This window comes from Lepisosteus oculatus, chromosome 5 (assembly GCF_040954835.1).
Source record: "Lepisosteus oculatus isolate fLepOcu1 chromosome 5, fLepOcu1.hap2, whole genome shotgun sequence".
NCBI classification, from domain to species: domain Eukaryota; kingdom Metazoa; phylum Chordata; class Actinopteri; order Semionotiformes; family Lepisosteidae; genus Lepisosteus; species Lepisosteus oculatus.
The window spans coordinates 25812907-25833980 of record NC_090700.1 but is presented as its reverse complement, the minus strand read 5'-3'; the positions used below and the strand labels follow the sequence as shown (position 1 = coordinate 25833980).

Here is a 21074-nt window from a genome sequence, read left to right as displayed (position 1 = left end):
GCGTGTTGGATCATGACCCCCCGATGACAGCGGGGAACTACCCACTTTGGGACACCTTGTGCAACTGGTACACAAACCAACAACCCCTTTATAATTTTTAGGTTGTCTTTCACCTCTGCCAGCTCCTTCAGCTCCGGAGACTGGCTCAGCACCTGCTCCGAAAGAGGTTGACGCACTGGGTCAGCGATATGCTGATGCATTTGCCCAGTTGCTGGGTACTGTTTCTGCATTTCCGCAAGATCGGTGTTAAAACCATGTGACCCAAACACTACAGATTGAGGGTCAGCTCCAACATCCTGTCTAGCCCTGCTTCGGGTGACCGCCTTGACCTCAGCCATGGTTTCTGGGGGTAGCCATTCCTGCTGGAACTGCCAGGGTTCACCCTCTAGGCGCCAGATTTGGCCAGCCAGTCAGCCTCATCATTCCCGTCATTGTCGGGTCCCTTCACCTGGGAGTGTCCCTTCACCTTCCTCCAGTAAACCATCATTCCAGCCTCGGTCGTGAGCTTATCACTGGCCAGGAACAACTCCTTGTTCTTTACTTCCTTGCCCCGGGCATTTTTCATGCCGTTACCCTTCCGATACGGAAGATGGGACACAAAGCTATGTCGGGCGTAGTTCGAGTCACTACAGATGACAAATTGTTTAAGGCCATTTGTCAGGGCCTGCTGGAGGGTGATCAGCACCCCAGCTACTTCCGCATACTGACTAGTCTTTGGTCCTAGCTTATAGCGGGTCGGCCCACAGGGAGTATTGTCTTGCCAGACTACTCCTACCCCTGCTAGCACCTGCTGTTCGTGGTGAAAAGAGCAACAGTCAACATAGGCCATGGGTAAGCCCTGGCCCACGTTCTCATCGTAGTACCGATGATTGTTCGGTAGCTCAGCAGCGGGAATTGTTTCTGGAGCTTCCATGTCAGTGTCACAGCTGTGACACACTTGGCCCAAAGCCAGGCCCTGTCCCAGGTACATTTTTCTTGCTCTGTGCATAACGTACCTCTAACTCATAGCCATCATCCATGCCACAATCCTGCTATTTGACACCCTGCCCGCTTTCAGTCTCTGGCTATGCAGGAATGTCACAGGTTGGTGGCAGGTTTCGATGATGATCTTTTGTCCCCCAACATAACTACGGAAGTGTTCTACCGACCAGACCGTAGACAACAGGGCCTTCTTGCAGTCCAAGAACTTTTGCTCCACTGGGCTCAGGGCTCGACTGGCATACGCCACCACCCTTCGCTCTTGGTCATATTCCTGACTCAGAGCAGCCCCAAGGCAGTGCTCTGAAAACCCTGCTTCAAGGTAGAAGACCTTATTTTTGTCAGGGTAGGCCAAGCACAGCGCACTACTGAGTTTGCGCTTCAGCTCCATCACAGCTTGTTCTGGGGAAGGCCCCCACTCAAAGGGCACGTCTTTCTGCAACAGCTTGTGGAGGGGCCTTGTTATTTCAGCGTAATCCTCAATGATCTGCCGGGAATAATTACATACTCCCAGAAAGCTGCGCAGTTCAGACAGGTTAGTGGGCGACTTCATATTCTGGATAGCTTGGACTCTGCTGGACTGTGGCTGTATGCCTTGGGCTCCAACCAACAGTCCCACGTACTCCACTTACGTGGTCTTACACCACTGTCCCTTAGCCAGGGACAGTTTAGCCCCTGCACGGGAGAGCTGGGTCAACACATGCCTGATCTCGGCCATGTGTTCTTCCCAGGTCTGACTCCGCATCAGAATATCGTCCACATAGACCAGGTTGCCCCTGGCGGCTGCATCACTCATGGCTTTGTGCAGAAATAAGTTGAACTCCGCTGGGGAGTTGGAATACCCAAAGGGGCATCGATTCCAGGTGAACTGCCTGTTTCCGAAGGAAAAGGCCAGTTTGTACTGGTCTGTCGGTTCTACCTTAAGGGTCCAGAACCCATTGGCCACATCCACTGTGGTGAAATATTTCGCTGTTGTCACCTTGGCTAACTCCTGATCTAGGTAGATCATTGGCCATCGTGACAAAGGAACCTGTTTATTCAGCTGCCGGTAGTCAATGGTCAGACGCCACTTACCATTGGGTTTCAGCACCGGCCACAGTGGGGAGTTATAAGTGGAGTTACACTCCCTTATGATCTGACGCTCTAGTAGAGCATCCAACGTCTGCTTTATGGACTCATATGCCGGGGAATGCGATACTGCCTTACATAGGTTGGGCGGGCGCCAGGGGCCATAGGAATGCGCACTGTGCAAATCCGTCACCCCGCAGTCATAGGCGTCCCGTGCAAACACTTCCTGGAAATCCTGGAAGATCTGACACAGCCGCTGACGCTGGCTTTCCGTTTCCAGGGTACCAACCTGTTCCTGTACCTGCTCTAGGAACCCCGCTTTTGACGGCATGGCGGTATCCCTGGTCACACTCTCGGCTGCGTGGTCCGTCGGAACACCTGCGTGTACTGTGTACACAACCATCTCATCCTTATCGCTAAGGTCCACTCTGCACACCTCCTGGTTGCAGAATCCCTCTATTGGCATAATTGTAATCATCCGCCGGGGGTAGGTGTAGTACACCTGCTCGGTTCCCCCCTCCCAAGGGACCAGGGAGCTGCCCCAGTACTGGGATGGCCAGTTCGAAATCATAGAAACCATTGTCAATTACCAGTCCCATGTCAGTGCGAGCAGGGATTTTGACATCTTGTTTTGCTATGTTCTGCACCAACAGGCAGGTGGCTCGGCCATTCCGTTCCAGTCTGGGGGTACCACAGACTGCTAGGTTCAGTCTGATAAACTGGGCTGATGGTTGGAAGAAAACCATCTCAGCATCCATTCTCTGTCCCTTCTTCAGGACAAGGCGTACCGGAAACCCTGCTGTTGATGCAGGAACGATCAGGTCCGATTCATTTACTACCTGGCAGGCCGGAGGAATCGTCTGACCTGACCGAATGTTCTCGGGGTCGCCGCTTAGAGAGTGGGCATCTGGGTTCACCCGTGTCCACAGCACACTATTTACTGTGTCCAGCTGGATGCCCAGTCGAACCAACAGGTCTGCACCAATACAGACCGAATGGGTCAGCTGAGGTGCTACCTGGAAGTAGTGAGCAAACTTCCTTTTTCCGATGGAGATGGAAGCTACAAAGCTTCCTTTGCTCCAAATGGACCTATGAGGTGGGGGTGCCCACCACAGAACCTGTGACTGCGTCACCAGGGTCACCTGACGGCTTCGCGACAGGTCCTTGAACAGACCTTCACTGATTATGGACTTCTCAGAGCTGAGGCTGAGAATTACATCATCAACCTGCACTTCTGCCACCTGGACTCCTCCCACCACCATGGGGTGGTAGTCCTGGTCCCCCTGAGGTACCAGCGTGCACAGAAAGGACTCCCATTCATTACCGGACAGGGAGATCCACTCTTCTTCAGGGATGAAAAAGGGGTGTGCTTTACCTGGCGGGTCAAGCAGCTGCTCGGAGCACTGCTCCTGTAGTTGGGAGACCGTGGGAGTGCTGGCCTGGGCAGGACTTCCCTGTAGTTTTGGAAAGCAAGAAGAGACATTTATTTCTCGTCCAGATGAACCAGGTGGAACCTCCAACTCAGCTATAGTGTTCAGTGGGCACTGTGTGATCACAGCATAACCATTGTACCCCCCTTTTTGCTGTACGACAGGCTTAGGGTTTTTGACCTGAGCCCACAATTTTCCACGCTGGCAGTCCACCAGAGGCTCCAGCCTGTCAAGCAGGTCTTGGCCAATGAGTAGTGGCTCTGTTTTAAACCTAGAGATGTAAACAGGATGCACCACGTTCATTGGCCCGAACCTAAGTGCCACCCACACTCGGTGTGTGATCCTGGCATGATCCTGGGTATAGCAGGAAATATCTATCTTACACGGTTCTACCTTAAGTCTGATGCCTTTTCCTTTCGCTACTCGTTTGAGCTCGCTGAGTAGTTCGGCTGACATCAAACTAATTTCAGCCCCAGTGTCAACAAGTGCTTCTCTATCTAAGACGTTTTCAAGAGAAACCTTGATATAAATACGCCTTGCTTTGCCTTTATGGCTGAGATTCCCTAAGAATTGTTGGAAGCCTGCCTTTTCTTTGACTTCAGGGGCGGGGTCAGCGCCAAACTCAGAGTCACAGCCTTCTTCCAGGCAGGAACCCTCCCACCCAATCAGATAGACTGAGGGAGGGGCTTGGGGCAGATCCCCGCCTCCTCCTGTGAGGAGGGGCGTGGTCCCCCTCAGTTCATTCACGCTTCCGGCAGTCGGTGCGGAAGGTTTACCCTGTCCTGATCTCTCAAGCAGGGCATGTTCAAGCCTGGCCAGGCGGGTTGCAGTCGACTCCCTTCGTCCAGCCTTATGATAGGCTCTGCCTGTGCCCTTGCCTTCCCCGTAGCGCTCACGGCGGCTCTGACGCTTAGTGCGGTCCTGCCTGCCTATTTTGCGCCGGGGCTTAGCGGACTCAGGAACCTCAGCTCCCTCGAGCTGAGGCAAGTCATCAACCCTGCTGGCTTTAGTGGCAAACACGGCCGTTTTAGCAGGTTTTCGCTCTGAGGAAGCAGAGACTTCAGCTCCCCAGGCTTTTTGAGCCAACCTTCTAATGTCAGCCATTTTCATCACTTTTGCATCAGTGCATCATCAGTGGGGTCTATGCCTGAATTGCATCACCCTTGCGTCTCGTGCAGAACTCGGCGATCTCCCCCATGCCGATCCGACCACAGACCCTGGCCGGGAGAAACCCCCTACCGGCGCGCTGGGTGAGCGCTCCGGGCTGCTAGGTGGGCTGGCATGCAAGTGTAATCTAGCCTGTTTTGCTTCTAGTACGGTAGCATCTAACTCTTTTTGCCTTTTCTGGCTGAGCTCATTTAAACTCTCAATTTCTTTTTCTTTTTCTTTCAAGCTCGCTTCCAGGTCTCTCCTAACTACCTCAGCCGCAGTTTCTCTAGCAGACAGGTCATCTAATTTACCTAAAACTTCCCTGAGTCTGTCTTCACTTTCCTCATTTTTCACTCTCATTTCTCTCATTATATCCAACAACTCAACTCGCTCCGCCTTATATCTTTCTAGCTTTCCCTGAAGCTTTTGAAACTTTTTCAGCTCGGACAAAGACAGTTCCAGCTGTTTAGCTAGATTTAAGGCGAAACTAGATAGGACCTGAACTGCGTTCACGGACCCTCCTGTGTTAAGCTGGTTCGCTACCTTAGCTACTAAATCTACTTGCAGCTTCTCAATATCATCAAAGTTCAACTTTTCGATACCGCTCCAGTAACCAGGATTGTCGTCGCTAGAAATAGTACTTGTAAGCGACTCCACTTCAGACATTTTAGCAGCCATTGTCATTACAAGAAACTTTAAGAGTATTACTTTTTTTTTCTTTTACCAAAATGCAGTATGGAATTTAAACACCCGAGCAGATGGATTTCCAATCAGCACACGTTACACTAAACGCTAGAAAACAGGGGGATTTCTTTACGCAGTTATCAGCACACCCGGTATTCGCGTATAGAAGCCGCGGTGCTGTGCTGAACTTGAACTCACAGCAATATCAGTTATTCTGTGCGATTGATTCTCATTTCATTCTAAACTCGCCCGCACAGGGACGCCATTAAATGTAGTGGTTTGATGGGTTTACTGAGACAATTATTAATTGTAGCAGTAACCACGAGGTTGTTCGTTGGGGCTTTTAGAAAATCAATCGTCATAACAACTAACAACGCACACACACGGGTTCAATACACGAGATACATTTATTAATATAAACTGTGCACCAAACATATACTAGTCTGCCTGGATACGAGCGGCAGACCTTACTGTGAGGGTTATCAATATACAAGGTATATAATCTCGAAGAGATGCAAACACAAAGAGATACACAACAGAGAATATATGTCAATATATATCGTTCGGTTAACAAATCGCTAATCAGTGTTATTACCCACTTTTACTCTAAGCTCGGAAGTAAATACATGACTCATGAATTAAATTGATAACTTTTGTTGAGGTACAATTGAATTCTCGAGACGCAATGTAGAACATGGGGTTTACTTATCCACTGTGTATGGATTTGGAATTTCCCGGCATGAACACCAAACCAGCTGACAGGCTCTGTTGCAGCCTCTGTTCCAGCGGTTGTCCAATGGGCGTTGTGTCGGCTTCCTCTGGCTACCGGCCAACCAGTCGAGGTGCAGCTCGGAGTAGGACAGGCGGAGGAATCTAACTGCAGCGCGCAGGGCAGTTGTTGCTCCGAGGGGATTTACCAGCAGTCCGGCTGGCTAGTAGAAAGTCTCTATGCACAGAGTGTGACCGCGAGTCCTCACAAGTCACTCTTTTGCCTGGGAAGAAGCTGGTTCGTTCCCGGTCCAGCGCTGCTTCTGAATAAGCTATTCAGGTTGTCGACGAGGGTCCAACTGTAGGCTGCTGTTGATCAAGTGGAGCATTCACGTTGGTAGAATTCTGAGTACGTACGGGATCCTCGGCCTCGCGCTTAGACCAAAGTCCAAGTCCTTTTGCAGACAACAGCAGTTGTCACGTGATTGTCTCTGAGGATGCGCGAAAATGGCCAAGGATAGCCCAGAACTGAGCTTGCGCTCCCTTTTTTGATCAAGACCCAGATGTGTGCTGATTGGTTGAGAGTTTGGCGGGCATTGGAGACCCACGTGGTATTACCACGCCCTGCCAGTCCCTGATTGGTTGGTCAAGGTGAGATATAAGTCACTTACTCTTGACACTTAGGAATGCAGTCCAGATGTCCATTCGGCACTCCCTAGACTGATAGGCGCCAATGGATAATAAAAACTTACAGTATTCAGAATTGGTAATGGTTAGAAATCCCATTTTATGATAAAGGACTCTGGTTGTAATCCTAAATGGAAAGCAACTCTGTTTATACTGCAGTATATTTCTCTTTGCTTGGTAAAATTTGCATGGTCACTTGTTCTTAATATTTATAGATATCCATCAATACCACATCAATCAATGCTATTATCAGTTCAGGGAAAGATATTCTGCTTGCAATTTGCATGAAGGTGTGGCTTTTAACAGCAATTGTAACAGCTCTTATCTGTTACTAAAGGGTGGAAATATTCCATTGTAATAAGAAAAGGAAGTAGATAGATTACATAGGTTTTTATATAATACATGCACTTAATTTACTATCCTCAGATGGCTGTTTATTCTCATTATGAGAGCTTTCTTTGTTGGAATTATCTTAAAAATTCCAACTGAATAAATTATTTTTTCCTTAAATATAACAAAGGGAATTTCATATAGTACAAATGCAAGCAGTTCTCATGGCCAGATTCAAATTTTTTTCTTAATTTTTATGGGTAAGTGGACACCTTTTCGATGGCATTTTGTGAAATAAAAAAAATGTAATCAGTGTTCAATAAATGTAATGTTAAGATTGAGAGTTTTTGTGAAATCCCTCAGGGACAGGACAGTGTCTTTCTGGGATATTGATGAGGCCGAGCTGCAGCAGGAGATGCTTGTCAGCTCTCCTTAACTCAGTAACGCTGCACCTCCATCTGTATTATTCTTTCTTTTTCTACCAACCTCTTCAAGAACAAACCGTCATGTTAAGTGAAAAAAAATAACAGAGAAACACACTGCCTTGAACCCCAGAAAATGACACATTTTAATTTTAGTGTTTATTTTATAAGCTTGTTATTTTAGTTGGTTTTGTTACATTATTGATTTGGGTGTCTTCTCGTGCCAGAAAGCGCCAAAGGCACTCTTGCATTTTGAATGCGGTTTTTGACTTTTTTTAAATTGCAACCCATAAATAAAGCCATATGGATGTTTTTAGGTCACATATTCACAGCTGGCAACTTTTTCATGAATGTTCAAAAACATGATGACACAAGAAAGGGTTACCTGTAGGTTACCTGATAACTCTTGGGGTGCGACACTGGAAGTGAACTGCAGAATGTTGGAAATACACAACTCAGTAGAAATGGCAAGCAGCTTGGGTGTGGGAGCAGAGCATAAGCAGGGTTGGTCATCTCCCAGTGGATCTAGACTTTCCTGAAGCATTTCTTTTGATCTGTGAATCTCTTTGGGAAGACCCCACCTCACAGGGGAATCTCAGGTGGTTGTCTCTACCTTAAGCCCTGATCATGCTTAACATTTCAAGAAGCCACTGTCCTCCAAAGTTCAAAAAGGACATTGAGTGTTTCCTGGAGGTCACTGGTTATTAAAGATTTATTAATTACATCACCACCACTGGGCCCCTGTCATTGAACTCGCTACAAAAGGTAACCCAGACACAGATTGGAGGATGGATCAGTACCCTGCTGCTTTCCAGACTATTACAGATCAATTCTGCCAAGTCTCAGTGTTGCACTGCCCTGACCTTTCTCACCTCTTGAAGATGATGTATAGCTACAATGGTTATAGGCATAGAGTAATATCTGTATATATAGTACTGTAGCTATCAAGCTTTGTGTTGCAGTGCCTTTTTTTCATTTCCTTTTTTTTCCTTCGGTTGGTTTAATTCAGGTTCAGTATATACAGTACACTGCACCACACCTTTATAGACCTTACACTCCATGCCTATTGCTACAATTAGCATCTCAGGAACAGCAACAGCGTGTTGTTGATTCCATGTGAATATCGTTATCAGATGTAACAGCAGTTAGTGTGGCCCAAACTTAAAAAGGAGGGAGATTTTCTTTGTTCAAGCCTAAGGAGTCTTGAGAGAGAGCACATTTCATGTCATTGGTTTTCACCTGTGAAAAAAATTGCCAGCTGAGTAGCATTTGGAAAACCAAGAAAATGTTTATCTTTATAGTGACTGTTTTGGGTTGTGTGGGTACACCTGGTTGTTGTTTACTGCTAGAATGATCTGCAAATCACTTTTATGTGAGCAATCCTGCTAACAGGACCTAAAGTTTTTACACGTACAGTATTTAGATCTCAAACAGTTTTCTGTTGGAATGAATTCTATTTAAATATAGTGAACACCTTCTTAGAAGTTCAGCTTGCATTTTTCATTGGCTGTTCTGAAACAGAATTTAAAAGATACATAGTGTTATTTATCTCTGTGAAAACTGCTATCAATCACATGCAGGAAAAGGATGGATAATTAGACAATAATTAGGATTAGGGGTGGAATGGTGGTGCAGTGGTTAGTACTGCTGCTTTGCTGCAATGGGGCCCTTGGTTCAATTCTGCACCTGGGGGTCTATCTGTATACAGTTTGGATGTTCTCCCCATGTTTGTGTAACTTTCCTCCCACAGTCCAAACACATACTGGTATTGCCAAAAACACACTGGAAAATTGTCCAATATGAGAATGTGTGTGTCTGTAAGTGCCCTTGGATAGACTGGTATCCTCCCCAGTTTAAACCCTGCCTTGTGTCTGTTGAATTGGGTTGATGGTGGGAAACTATTAGATTATGTAGTCTTTACTTTAGTAGAGTGCAGAGATATTTACTTGCTCTTATTATGTAAATTTCTCATTTTATTCTATTGTGAAATCTTTATTCTACAGTCTTTTCATTCACAAAAGGAAATGTACGTTATCCCTTTTGTAGTGAATGCATTTTATTTTAGTTGAAATGCCAAGTGAAACAGAAGACTGCCCCCCCCTCCAAAAACCCTTTTTTTGCTTACAGTAGTACTTCTCACGTTAAGAAAGTTAGGTATAAGCATAAACTTTTAGTAAGAGGGTCTGGTGAAATTTCTCAGTGAACTGAAGAGTTAAAGTGTAAGGTGTCTCCTCTTTTTAACGGGAAGAGACGTGGTGCTTTAAACAAGAGAGTGTGGTGTTACTTTTTGTCAATGAAAAAGTGTGTGTTTTTTTTTACTCCCTGACGGAAATGGGCTTCCATAAGAATCAAGTAATAGGTTTATTCCATGCTGATAAAAAGAAGAAAGAAAACACATTCCCATAAGAATCAGTATACTGTAGCTTCAGCTTCTCAAGGGAGATCTAAAGGGATCTTAATACCCTTAATACCCTTTATTAATAGGGATAACGTGAATTTGCGCCCTACCGCTGTGTACATACAGTATGAACATGTTGTGATATTTAGAAATATAAAAAATGTCAATGCCAATAATATTACCTATTTTAGTTTTTCAAAGAAACTTTTATTTGTTAAAAGAAAACTGATGGCAACAGCTGGGTTTAAACACTCAAGCTCAGGACTACAAGTCCATCACCAAGATCACACCACCAAGGCAGTCATGTGACAAGCACCTCTCAATGGAAAGTCTTATAGTACAACAGTGCAACAATAACATGAATATAGTTATACAGATATTTCTTTGGATACGCGATTCCATATTATATTCCCTATTAATCAAATTCTAAAAGTATACTTTTAAACATACAGTGACATGGTCAGAAGGAGCACGTAAAAACGTTTCCGAAATAAACACATGTAGGACTTTGATGCTTAAAATGTTTAGGGAGAAATGGAAAACTGGTGTGTATTTTTTCTTTAAAATACCAAGACCAGCCATATACAGTACAGTTTACATACTGTTATATGTTTATGTTCCTAAATTAATATATTTTATGAGCATTTGAAAGGCATGGTGAATCAGAGATTCTCAAGAATTACTTTGCATGATTGGAAACAAATGCATGATTGGATCAACGAAATGCTGTGGTGTTACTTTTTATTACTAAAAAAAATTAAGTCTTTTCGTTTACATAGATGGTCAATGAAAAAAAAGTATTTTCGTTTACAAAGACGGTTACAAAGAATGTGGACCAGGTAATACTTTCAGTTTACAGATTGTCCAAGGTCATTCATTATTAATACTATTAGTAATATCTTCGGTAAAGACTTTGATGGCGACAGCTCAAACGCTGTACATGAGAGGGTGAGCTTTATTAGCTCCACCTGGTGGAAATTCTGGATACTATTATTTTACTTGCGGTATCATGCAGTATTATGCGAGAATAAACGGTATTATACAGTAACTTGAGTGATACTGCGACAAGCGCACTGCATTTTAACGCGGTATCACCCACTTGTTTTGAATGGCTGCATCTGTAAGTGTACTTGGTCACTGTACTGGGGGATTGGTTTGGAGGTTCTGTTCAGAAGAAAAAGTGCAACCTACTGGTCTGCCAGCAATCTTTACAACAACAAACTGGGTTTCCTTGGTGACTCCACACCAGCACTGTCCAGGCCAGAAAAATCAATGGGATAATATACAGAGAACCAATCATTTTGTAATAAGATCTGATATGTGAAACATTTATACTATGCTTAAGGTAAATTACTAAACTCATTTCTGGAATTTTGGATGGGGTTTAAAACTGTAGCTAAAAAATTCTCAAGAATGGATCAGATGGACCAGTCTGATGTGTCGGTCTTGCTCTGGTGTGGTCACTTGAGGGCAACTGGATCTTGGACTGTCATCTGTCCTGTCGGTCTGCTGAAACCTTCTCTGCAGTCGGGTTACAGTGGAGCGGCTTACTCCATAGTGTCTGGCAACGCTGGCACATGACAAGCCTGCCTGCAGCATGCAAATGACCTTGTCCCTTGCTTCTGGTGACATTCAGGGATTGTGGAATGAACATAAAACTTAAGTGTGGCCATTTTCTTGCACATAATGAGCTTTTGTGTGATTGGCAAGTTGCAATGCCTCACTGCACAAGCTGTATTGCTGGTCAGAGGGCTTAAAACAAATTGACAACTTTTTGTGAAAGTACATAAGATATAATTATAGCATTCTCGTTCTAGAAAATGTTGCCTTTCTTTTTTCCATCAGTATAGTTCAGATACGATTGCTCCTTTGCAACCTTTAACAAAGTTCTGATATAGACGTGGATTTTACAGTGTATATAGTGAGTATAGAAAGTCACCACCCCCTTTCAAAATGTGCCTCTTTTGTTGTCCTAACGGCCAAAAAGAAGACATAAAATCACACTTTTTCCAGTTTTATTTACAAATTGTACCTTGCAACATCCAGGTGATAAAAGAAAGCAACATTTCTGAAAAAAAAAGTAGAATAACTGGGTTGGATAAGAGAACAGCCCCCTGAGTTATTACTTGGTGGCAGCACCTTTTGCTTGAATTACAGCCTTGGGTCTGATGGACACATCCAACTTTGCACACCTAGAAGAAGGAATATTTGCCCATTCCTCCTTATAGGATTGTTTAAGCTCAGTCAAACTGTGTGGTGACCGTTGATGGACTGCCCTCTTCAAGTCAGTCCAAAGATTTTTGATTGGCTTTAGGTTGGGGCTCTGACTAGGCCACTCAAGGACATTCACCTTTCTGTACTTCAGCCACTGTACGGTTGCTTTGGCGGTGTGCTTTGGGTCATTGTCATGTTGAAAGGTGAACCATCTTCCCATTTTCAACTTCCTGGTTGAAGGCTACAGGTTTTGTTCAAGAATTTGCTCGTATTTTGCATCATCCATCTTCCCTTCTATCCTGACAAGTGCCCTATTCCCAGCTGAAGAGAAACATCCCCACAACAGGATGCTGCCACTACCATGCTTTTACTGGAGGAATAGTGTTCTTTGGATGTTAAGATGTATTGGGTTTTCGCTGGCGTACCGTTTTGCATTCTTGCCAAAAAATTCGATTTTGGTTTCATCTGACCACAGCACCTTTTTCCACTTGGCCGTATAATTTTTAAGGTGCTTTTTAGCAAAACATAAACGAGACATGATGTGGTTTATTTTAAGGAGTGGCTTTTTTCTTGACACCCTCCCATACAGGCCAAATTTGTGGAGCGCTTGTGATATTGCCACATGTACACAATGAACAGTCTTTGCCATAAAGGCCTGTAGCTCGTTCAAAGTCGCCATCAGCCTCTTGGTGGCCTCTCTGATCAGTCTCCCTCTTGCTCAGTCATCCAGTTTGGAGGGACGCTTTGATCTAGGCAAGGTCTGGGTGGTGCCGTACGCCTTCCACTTCCACATGATGGTCTTGACTGTGCTCCATGGAATACTGATTTGTGCCTTTCCACAACTATCTCGAAGTTCTTTTGAAAGCACCTTTCTGCCCATAGTGGATTCTTTGCTTTGAAATGCACTTCCAAGTAGTGGAATCCTCTTGAAACAACTGCTTTTATTCTGTGATCAGTCACCACAATTAATGACAGGTGGGAGCCAATTAGTTTATTGTTTGATCTGTAAGGTGATTGGTTATACCTGACCAAGTTTACAAATGCAGTTGTAAAGAGGGTGTTCACTTATCCAAATAAGGTATTTTACTGTGGTAATATTAATTAATTTTTGGAATGTTTTAGAATTGTATTTTCCCTTGGCTAATGTGGGTTACTAGGTGTAAATAAAATGGAAAAAGCTTAATTTAATTTGTTTTTATTTTCAGTGTCATACAACAAAAAGTTCAAATTGTTAAAGGGGGTGGTGACTTTCTATACCAACTGCATATTAATTACATGATAAATGTCAGTGTTGACTTTTAAGTGTTGAATTTTCTATTCCTGTTTTGCCCTGTTTGCATTTCCTCTTTCCTCTCCTGTCAGTGAAATCTGTGAAGTTCTGTGAGGATCCCCAGATACGTCTTGTCTGGCTGTACCCTTGGCTAAGAATATGACATGTCCAGCACCATGGCACAGCTAACTGTTTATTTTGCAGAGGTATTACATTGCAAGCTCAAGACAGATCCGGCGACTGGATGGTGCCTCCCGTTCTCCCATTATCTCCCACTTCACAGAAACTGTCCTCGGAGTTACCACAATAAGAGCCTTTGGTTATCAGGGGAGATTCATCAATCAGAACCGGCAAACCATCAATGAGAACCTATTGTGCTACTATAACAATGTAATTTCTAACAGGTAATGATGAGGCCTGCTACACATTTGCCCATTATGATAAGAACATAAAAAAAGGTTACAATCTAGAGGAAGCCATTTGGCCCTTACAAGTTTGGTAGTCCATAGCTAAATAATCCAAAGATCTTGTCTAGCAGTTTTTTGAAGGAAACCAAGGTATTGACTTCAGCAACATGATTTGGTGTCTAGTTCCATATTCCCATAACCCTTAAAGAAATGGCCCCTGTCCAGTGGAGTCTTGACATCTGTAACACATTAAGTTGCTTATTTCCAATCTGTTTTGGCTGGTGGAATCTTGGTTGAAAAAAGTGGGATGTAATTCAGATTGAATGTACCACAACATTCAAATTAGACACTCAACAGACTAGGAGAGTGAGCTTCTCCCTGCTACCTGCCCAAGTACTCACTACACAGTATCCACATTTCATCATGGCCTTGTTTTTGTATTGTAATGTTCCCAGTACTGTATTGGCAGCATGAGAAATGACAGACTGGAAATGACTTAACCGGCTCACTAAGAGTTTTAGTGTACAGAGACACACACTCACACCTATGGCCAATTTTCATAGATGAAACCCACCCAAACACAAGGAGAACATGCAAATTCCACACAGATACACTAGCACCCTAGGTCTGGAATTGAACGTGGGGTCCCAGTGCTGTGAGGCAGTAATGCTAACCACTATGCCATCATGCTGCCCCTTAGCTGATCAGAGTTATTTAAATTGACTTCAAGCCAATGCATTAGTACCGTGTTTGCCCTTCTGTGGACTGATTCCATAGCAGCAGTATATTGTTACAAACTATATTGCAGGACAGGATATAAATCTGAGCATTCGGTAAAATGTGAAGTATGTGAGAAATGGCATATGTGTTGTTTTTTTTTCTTTGGCACAGTTCTGAAGATAGAATAATAAATCAGATGTGGTCAAGACTCTCTATTCTAAAAAAGTTTCATTAACGTAAAGAATTCATTTTTAGTCTGACTATTCCACAATCCAGACATGAAAATTACTGAAAATAACATAGCAAGCTCTCTACAATTATGTTCAGGTTACTTAACCAGGTGTTTGTCCAGTATGAAAATGATCTCATCTACTTGAATTTAAGTTGCTGCTATTAAAGTTTTAGTATCATCTGCAAACCTGAGTATTAAATTAACAGTACTATATCAGGTCATTTTAGGTCAAAGGTAACTTTGTTGATCATGTGTTCTGTTTTTGAGATGTTTATATTCCATAATCATTATAAATATTGATATTTCAAAATACCACAAAGCAAACAAATCATTATTCACCAAATACTACTAGTAGAGTAGTTGTATTAAATAAATACTTATAAAATAAGATTCTTTAGCACTGTAAGCCCACCAAGCTCTAGATGTAATTGGCCAGTTGCATACTGGGAGCCCCAGACATTTGACTATTGGCAGTACAATTAATGACACACAGTAGCTGCACATTCCCAGTTGTAAAACATTGCACACTCTTTTGACAATGTAGTCTGTTTTTGCTGTCATACACTTGTCACATTTGTTTTATATCAGTACAGTGCTTTTAACTATTGGTTTTGTTTTTAGAAAAAAAGTTTCTAGGAGTACTACTCTTTAAGGAGTAGTCTTAAAAAGCAGTCCTGCATCTTGAATAAAGGTTGGCTTTTTAGCCTGGAGTTCACAAGCTACTGTTTATGTTGGTCAGATCTACCAAGTACAATGTGGTTCCCACTAGGAGGTTACAATTTACAGTCAGGCCCTATAGGTATCCAGTCAGGTTCTATGGGTGATGTGTGTACACTAACCAGACAAAATTTTTAGTCAGGCCCTATTGGGTCCCATCCAAACACATTAGTCTGAAGAGGGGGAAAATAATTGTCATTCCTAAGAATTAATGATTATACTGTAAAGAGACTAGAGTTTCAGTACGATCAGGTGACATTAGTGAGTTTTCATTGTGCTCTCTCCTGCAGGTGGTTAGCAATGAGGCTTGACTTTGTGGGAAATCTGATGGTGTTCTTTGCTGCACTGTTCATGGTTCAGAGTAGAAACAACATGGATGCTGCCACAGTGGGCTTGGTCTTGTCCTATGCATTAAATGTAAGTAATGCAGATTCAAGGGACCTGCCTCTGTCTATATCTTTCAACATGAAAAAACACTTTCATACTAATTTTAAATTCTTGCTAATTTTAATGGTTCTTGTAACTAATGTTGAAAAGTGTTAAAATATTTGCAGGTGACAGCAACACTTAACTTCTGGGTCCGTAAAGCCTGTGAAATAGAGACCAATGCTGTTGCTATTGAGAGAGTCTGTGAATACGAGGAAATGGAGAAAGAGGTTTGTTTTTTTTCACTTCATTAGATTATTATCATGTGATTGTCTCTAAGGATACATGAAAATGTCCAGAAAAGCAAAGTTCTGAGCTCTGCAGTGTCTTTTTAACTAGAACAAAGACAGGTGATGATTGGTTGAGAGTTTGGCGGGCATTTGAGACCCATGTGGGGTTACCTCTCCCTGCAGATTCCTGATTGGTTGGTTGGAAGGTGAGCGATCTGTAACAATGACCTCTGACATCTAGGACTGCAATCCAGATATTTCTAAGAATCTCATAAACAGATGAGGCCCCAGGAATAGATATTTATCATAATAGCCAGGCATGGCTGGGCACATCCCCATGTGGGAGCTGCTCCTTATCGGAGAGAAAACACTTTAAATAAGAAACTACATGGAATAGCTTCTCTGTGGCTGCACCACAGAGATGATGATGAGAGATGTGGCCCTAATTTAGGCAAGCATAACAACACTTAATTCTGTCTCATTAATAAGCATTGCTGCTAAAAATGAATAGTAAAAATATTTTGTTTCCTATAAAGGCCCCCTGGATTCTTCCTAACAGACCACCTCAGAAATGGCCCGAACAGGGGATTGTCCAGTTTGTTAACTATGAGGCTCGTTACAGAAAGGACCTGCAGCCAACTCTAAGGGATGTGACATTTCAGACTTTCATGAGGGAGAAGGTAAACTTTAAAAGATGCAAAGAAAATATTAATCAACATAAAATCTTAGCATTTGTTTTGTTTTTCATATAGTTTTCGTGTACTGCATCTTTTTTATTTGTATAGCTGTGAGCATTGGACTATACATTAGCTGTTTTTCAGCCCAGGGATAAGAAGGTGAGGTTAGAGAGTATAACAGTCTTGCAAAGGCTCTAAGGAAAGAATATTAATAATGATAATAATTGCTTACACTTATATAGCGCTTTTCTGGACACTGTACTCAAAGCGCTTTACATGTAATGGGGACTCCCCTCCACCACCACCAATGTGCAGCATCCACCTGGATGATGCGACCGCAGCCATAGTGCGCCAGAACCCTCACCACACATCAGCTCTCAGTGGGGAGGAGAGCAGAGTAATGAAGCCAATTCATAGATGGGGATTATTGGGAGGCCATGATTGGTGAGGACCAACGGGAAATTTGGCCAGGACACCAGAGTTACACCCCTACTCTTTTCGAGAAAAGGCATGGGATTTTAAATGACCATAGAGAGTCAGGATCTTGCCGATGCCGTTTCTCGAAAAGAGTAGGGGTGTAACCCCGGTGTCCTGGCCAAATTTCCCATTGGCCCTTACCAATCATGGCCTCCTAATAATCCCCATCTATGAATTGGCTTCATTACTCTGCTCTCCTCCCCACTGATAGCTGATGTGTGGTGAGTGCTCTGGCGCACTATGGCTGCGGTCGCATCATCCAGGTGGATGCTGCACATTGGTGGTGGTGGAGGGGAATCCCCATTATCTGTAAAGCGCCTTGAGTGGAGTGTCCAGAAAAGCGCTATATAAGTGTAAGCAATTACTAATTATTATTAAAAGATAAGCTCATCTCCCTCACTTGCTCATACACAAAGACCACTAGGTCATCCTGTGGCTGAGACCACAGTGAGGGGCCTTTTTCGCTACATTCCCATGACAGGAAACAAGCTGTGTAAGTGAAATAATAGGCCTTATACACTATATAAGACCAGCAAAAAATATGAAAAAATGACATTTGTTTTTAAAGAGAACTCCCTCTCAGCAGTGTCAATGTAAGCTACAGTTTTTAACTGAAACTTAGTCAGCCAAACATTTGATTTAACCTGATCCTGGCTTGTGGTTACCTAATGATTTGTGGTTATCTAATGAGATTGTTTCCTGCTAGTGGAAATGTGGAACAAAAGATTTATAATGGAGTTTATTGCACAGATTTACTCAATTATTCAGTCACATACACAAAATTGAATAAAGATATTGAATTGGAATTCCCAGTTTTAATGAATACCAATTCTCCTCACATTGTGTGCAAAAATATAACTGAAAGTTTTAGATTATTTGAGTTTTTCTGGCAATGTACAGTTAAACTCTCCTTATGCATGGATCTGTATACAGCTGGAAGAACATCACTAAAGCAGCAGTCTTCTTTCCTCTTCAGGTTGGGATTGTTGGACGGACAGGTGCAGGAAAGTCGACCTTAAGCAGCTGCCTCTTCAGGATTATAGAAGGATGCAAGGGCATGATCCTCATTGATGAAGTGGACATAGCCAGTATTGGACTGCATGACTTGCGAGGGAAACTCAACATCATTCCTCAGGTTGGTAACAATGAAGATATTCACAGAAGCTTCATGTTTGACCCACTGTTTATTGGTTTGTACTATGGCTTTCAATATTTTTGTCAGGTGTGGGAGTATGGAACAAGCTATCCAGTCATGTTGTTAAAGACAGCAACTTTAATTGCCTTCTTTCAAGAACTGCTAGGTGAAATCCACAGATCAATAAGCTACTGTCTACCAAACGAGTTGGATAGGTTGAATGGCCTCCCTCTCATTTGTTCTCTTGTTCTTATCTTAATGTCAGGTTTGAATGACAGTTTGCACAGTATATATGCAGTTTAAAGTCCTGTATATTATTTATGGTGTAAACAGGGGCTTAAGAGATAAACAAGTGGCACCTAAAAATTATGGGGACACCTGGAATATTGATTTATGTGAACATCAAAGAGCATGTTTTGATTATATTTGAGAATGGCCATCATTTATTAAGTTGGATTTCAAAATTTCTGTTAAAGACTCGTATGGGTTTTTTTTCAGATGTCTGTAAGAAAGCCATCTTTTTTTGACAGTTTGACATACTGGTAGGTTAATTGTTTCTGGGAAAATTGGCTGTGACATGAGTGTGTGTATCTGTTTAAGTGATGGTTTCATGATTAAGGAATTCTTCACAGAAGTTAAACACAAGTTAAACAAAGGAGGGAAGAACGGTCATTTTTACAATTGCCAGTAACTAGAGAATGGCTTCTCAATATTTGAAAAACTGTACCATGATGGAAAAGACAGACGTGTTACAAGGTGAACCAGATACTCAATTTGTTGTTTACTCATGTACAGATGTAGCCATTCAAAATGTGTGGGGTACCCTAAGGTACAACGCGGTGGGCATATCACATCATGATTGATTATATTTGAGAATGGCTGTCTTTTATTAAGATGGATTTCAAAATTTCTGTTAAAGATTTGTATGGGGTTTTTTTCAGATGTCTGGAAGAAAGCCATCTTTCCAAACAAGCACGATTAAGGGCATCTGGAATAGTAGCTTCCACATGTGTCGTGTTTGTAGACAAATCATGAGACGATAATGATACAGCACAGATCCATGTGTTTGTGCTGCATGCCCAGGGACATTCTGGGGATGCTAATAATAATAATTGATAATTACTTACAATTACAGGTAATGGGGACTCCCCTCCAGCACCACCAATCTGCAGCATCCACTTGGGTGATGCGACGGCAGCCATAGTATGCCAGAATGCTAACCACACATCAGCTATCAGTGGGGAGGAGAGCAGAGTAATGAAGCCAATTCATAGATGGGGATTATTGGGAGGCCATGATTGGTGAGGACCAACGGGAAATTTGGCCAGGACACCAGAGTTACACCCCTACTCTTTTCAAGAAAAGGCATGGGATTTTAAATGACCATAGAGAGTCAGGATCTTACATCTCATCTCAGAGTCATACATCTCATCCGAAGTATGGTGCCTGTTTACAGTATAGTGTCTCCGTCACTATGCTGGGGCATTAGGACCCAGATTCTAGAATATAGAATAACAAAAATCAATTTTTGTTTTCTTTGATCTGATTTACAGTATCAAGATATGTGTAACCTTAACCAGTACAGAAGAAGAGATTTAGTGTATGTTTATGGAACTGTATAGCCTCAAAAACTGAGCAGCAGGTTATGATTCCTTGGCCTGCTGTGAAATCATTAACAGTGAAGAGGTTCTGAACAACAAAATGCCAACACCCTGTTTATTTCAGGACCCTATTATGTTCTCGGGGTCTCTGCGTTTGAACCTGGATCCACTGGAAAAGTACTCAGATGCACAGCTATGGGAGGCCCTGGAGATGTGTCACCTGAAGGACTTTGTACGTTTGTTACCCAATCAGCTTCATCATGAGGTGCTGGAGGGTGGTGAAAACCTGAGGTAATAAGAAGACATAGAAATAGACACACTTGTGTCAAGAGATCCTCACTTGTTATGTGATTCAGTGTTTTATAAAAATAAAAATGAATACTGTTCATTTTGACAAATTACATTTATTTTGCTTTTGTAAAATTTTGTTGAACATCGTAACTTTTTTATGCTCATTTGATGCCATTCAGAATGCATACTGGATAATGCAGCAGATTGTGGTGCACACACCGCACCCCTCCCCTGTACTGTACTTTTAAAAAAATATTCTGTTGTTGAACTACACTACTATTTTGAAAACTGCCAGGTGGCACAGTGAATGCTTAACTTGGCATATCACAAGAAAATGCCTGGTTTCAAATCTCTGTCAACGTTGAGTCCCGTGGGACAATCTTTTTTCCGATTATAGAATTTATGTTGTATAGTGTTTAGAGTTTTATAAATCATATACTGTATATAACAGTATGTAAAATATTAAATTAATAAAAAAAAGAAAGTAGGGCTTTTTTACAAAACCAAAATGACTCAGTTGCGTATATAAAAAATGGTTTATAATTATAGCTTGTTGTGGACACGATGTGCTTCTTTCAGGCTAACATCCACATAAAAACAAATATCTATATTTTGTCTTAATGCAAATTTCAGCAAGAAGTAATCAGGAAACAATTTTAGTTTAAATTTTGGTTATAAAAATATATTTTATTTGGCTTTAAAATCATACAGTACTGTATCAACCTCCTCTGAACAGTTGATTGTGAAACACCTATACTTCTAGTTGCATTGAGCTCAGTTTGTATTTCAGGGGCAGTTAGTCGCCGGTTTCGCAGACTTGTGA

The 21074-nt window shown here is 42.5% G+C and overlaps 1 protein-coding gene across 4 annotated transcripts in view; it reads left to right on the top strand.

The window, feature by feature from the left end:
- Nucleotides 1-21074, top strand: part of LOC102693938 (multidrug resistance-associated protein 1-like) — a 187280-nt gene that overhangs the window by 149052 nt on the left and 17154 nt on the right. For 3 of the 4 annotated variants that reach the window (XM_069190221.1, XM_069190220.1, XM_069190223.1), the window contains 6 exons: nt 13543-13742; nt 15705-15831; nt 15969-16070; nt 16607-16750; nt 18201-18359; nt 20085-20251. In XM_069190221.1, the coding sequence (XP_069046322.1) occupies nt 13543-13742; nt 15705-15831; nt 15969-16070; nt 16607-16750; nt 18201-18359; nt 20085-20251 (899 nt within the window). Of the gene's footprint in view, nt 1-13542; nt 13743-15704; nt 15832-15968; nt 16071-16606; nt 16751-18200; nt 18360-19494; nt 19626-20084; nt 20252-21074 lie in introns of those variants that run through there. The other variant, XM_069190222.1, reaches the window with a different exon arrangement.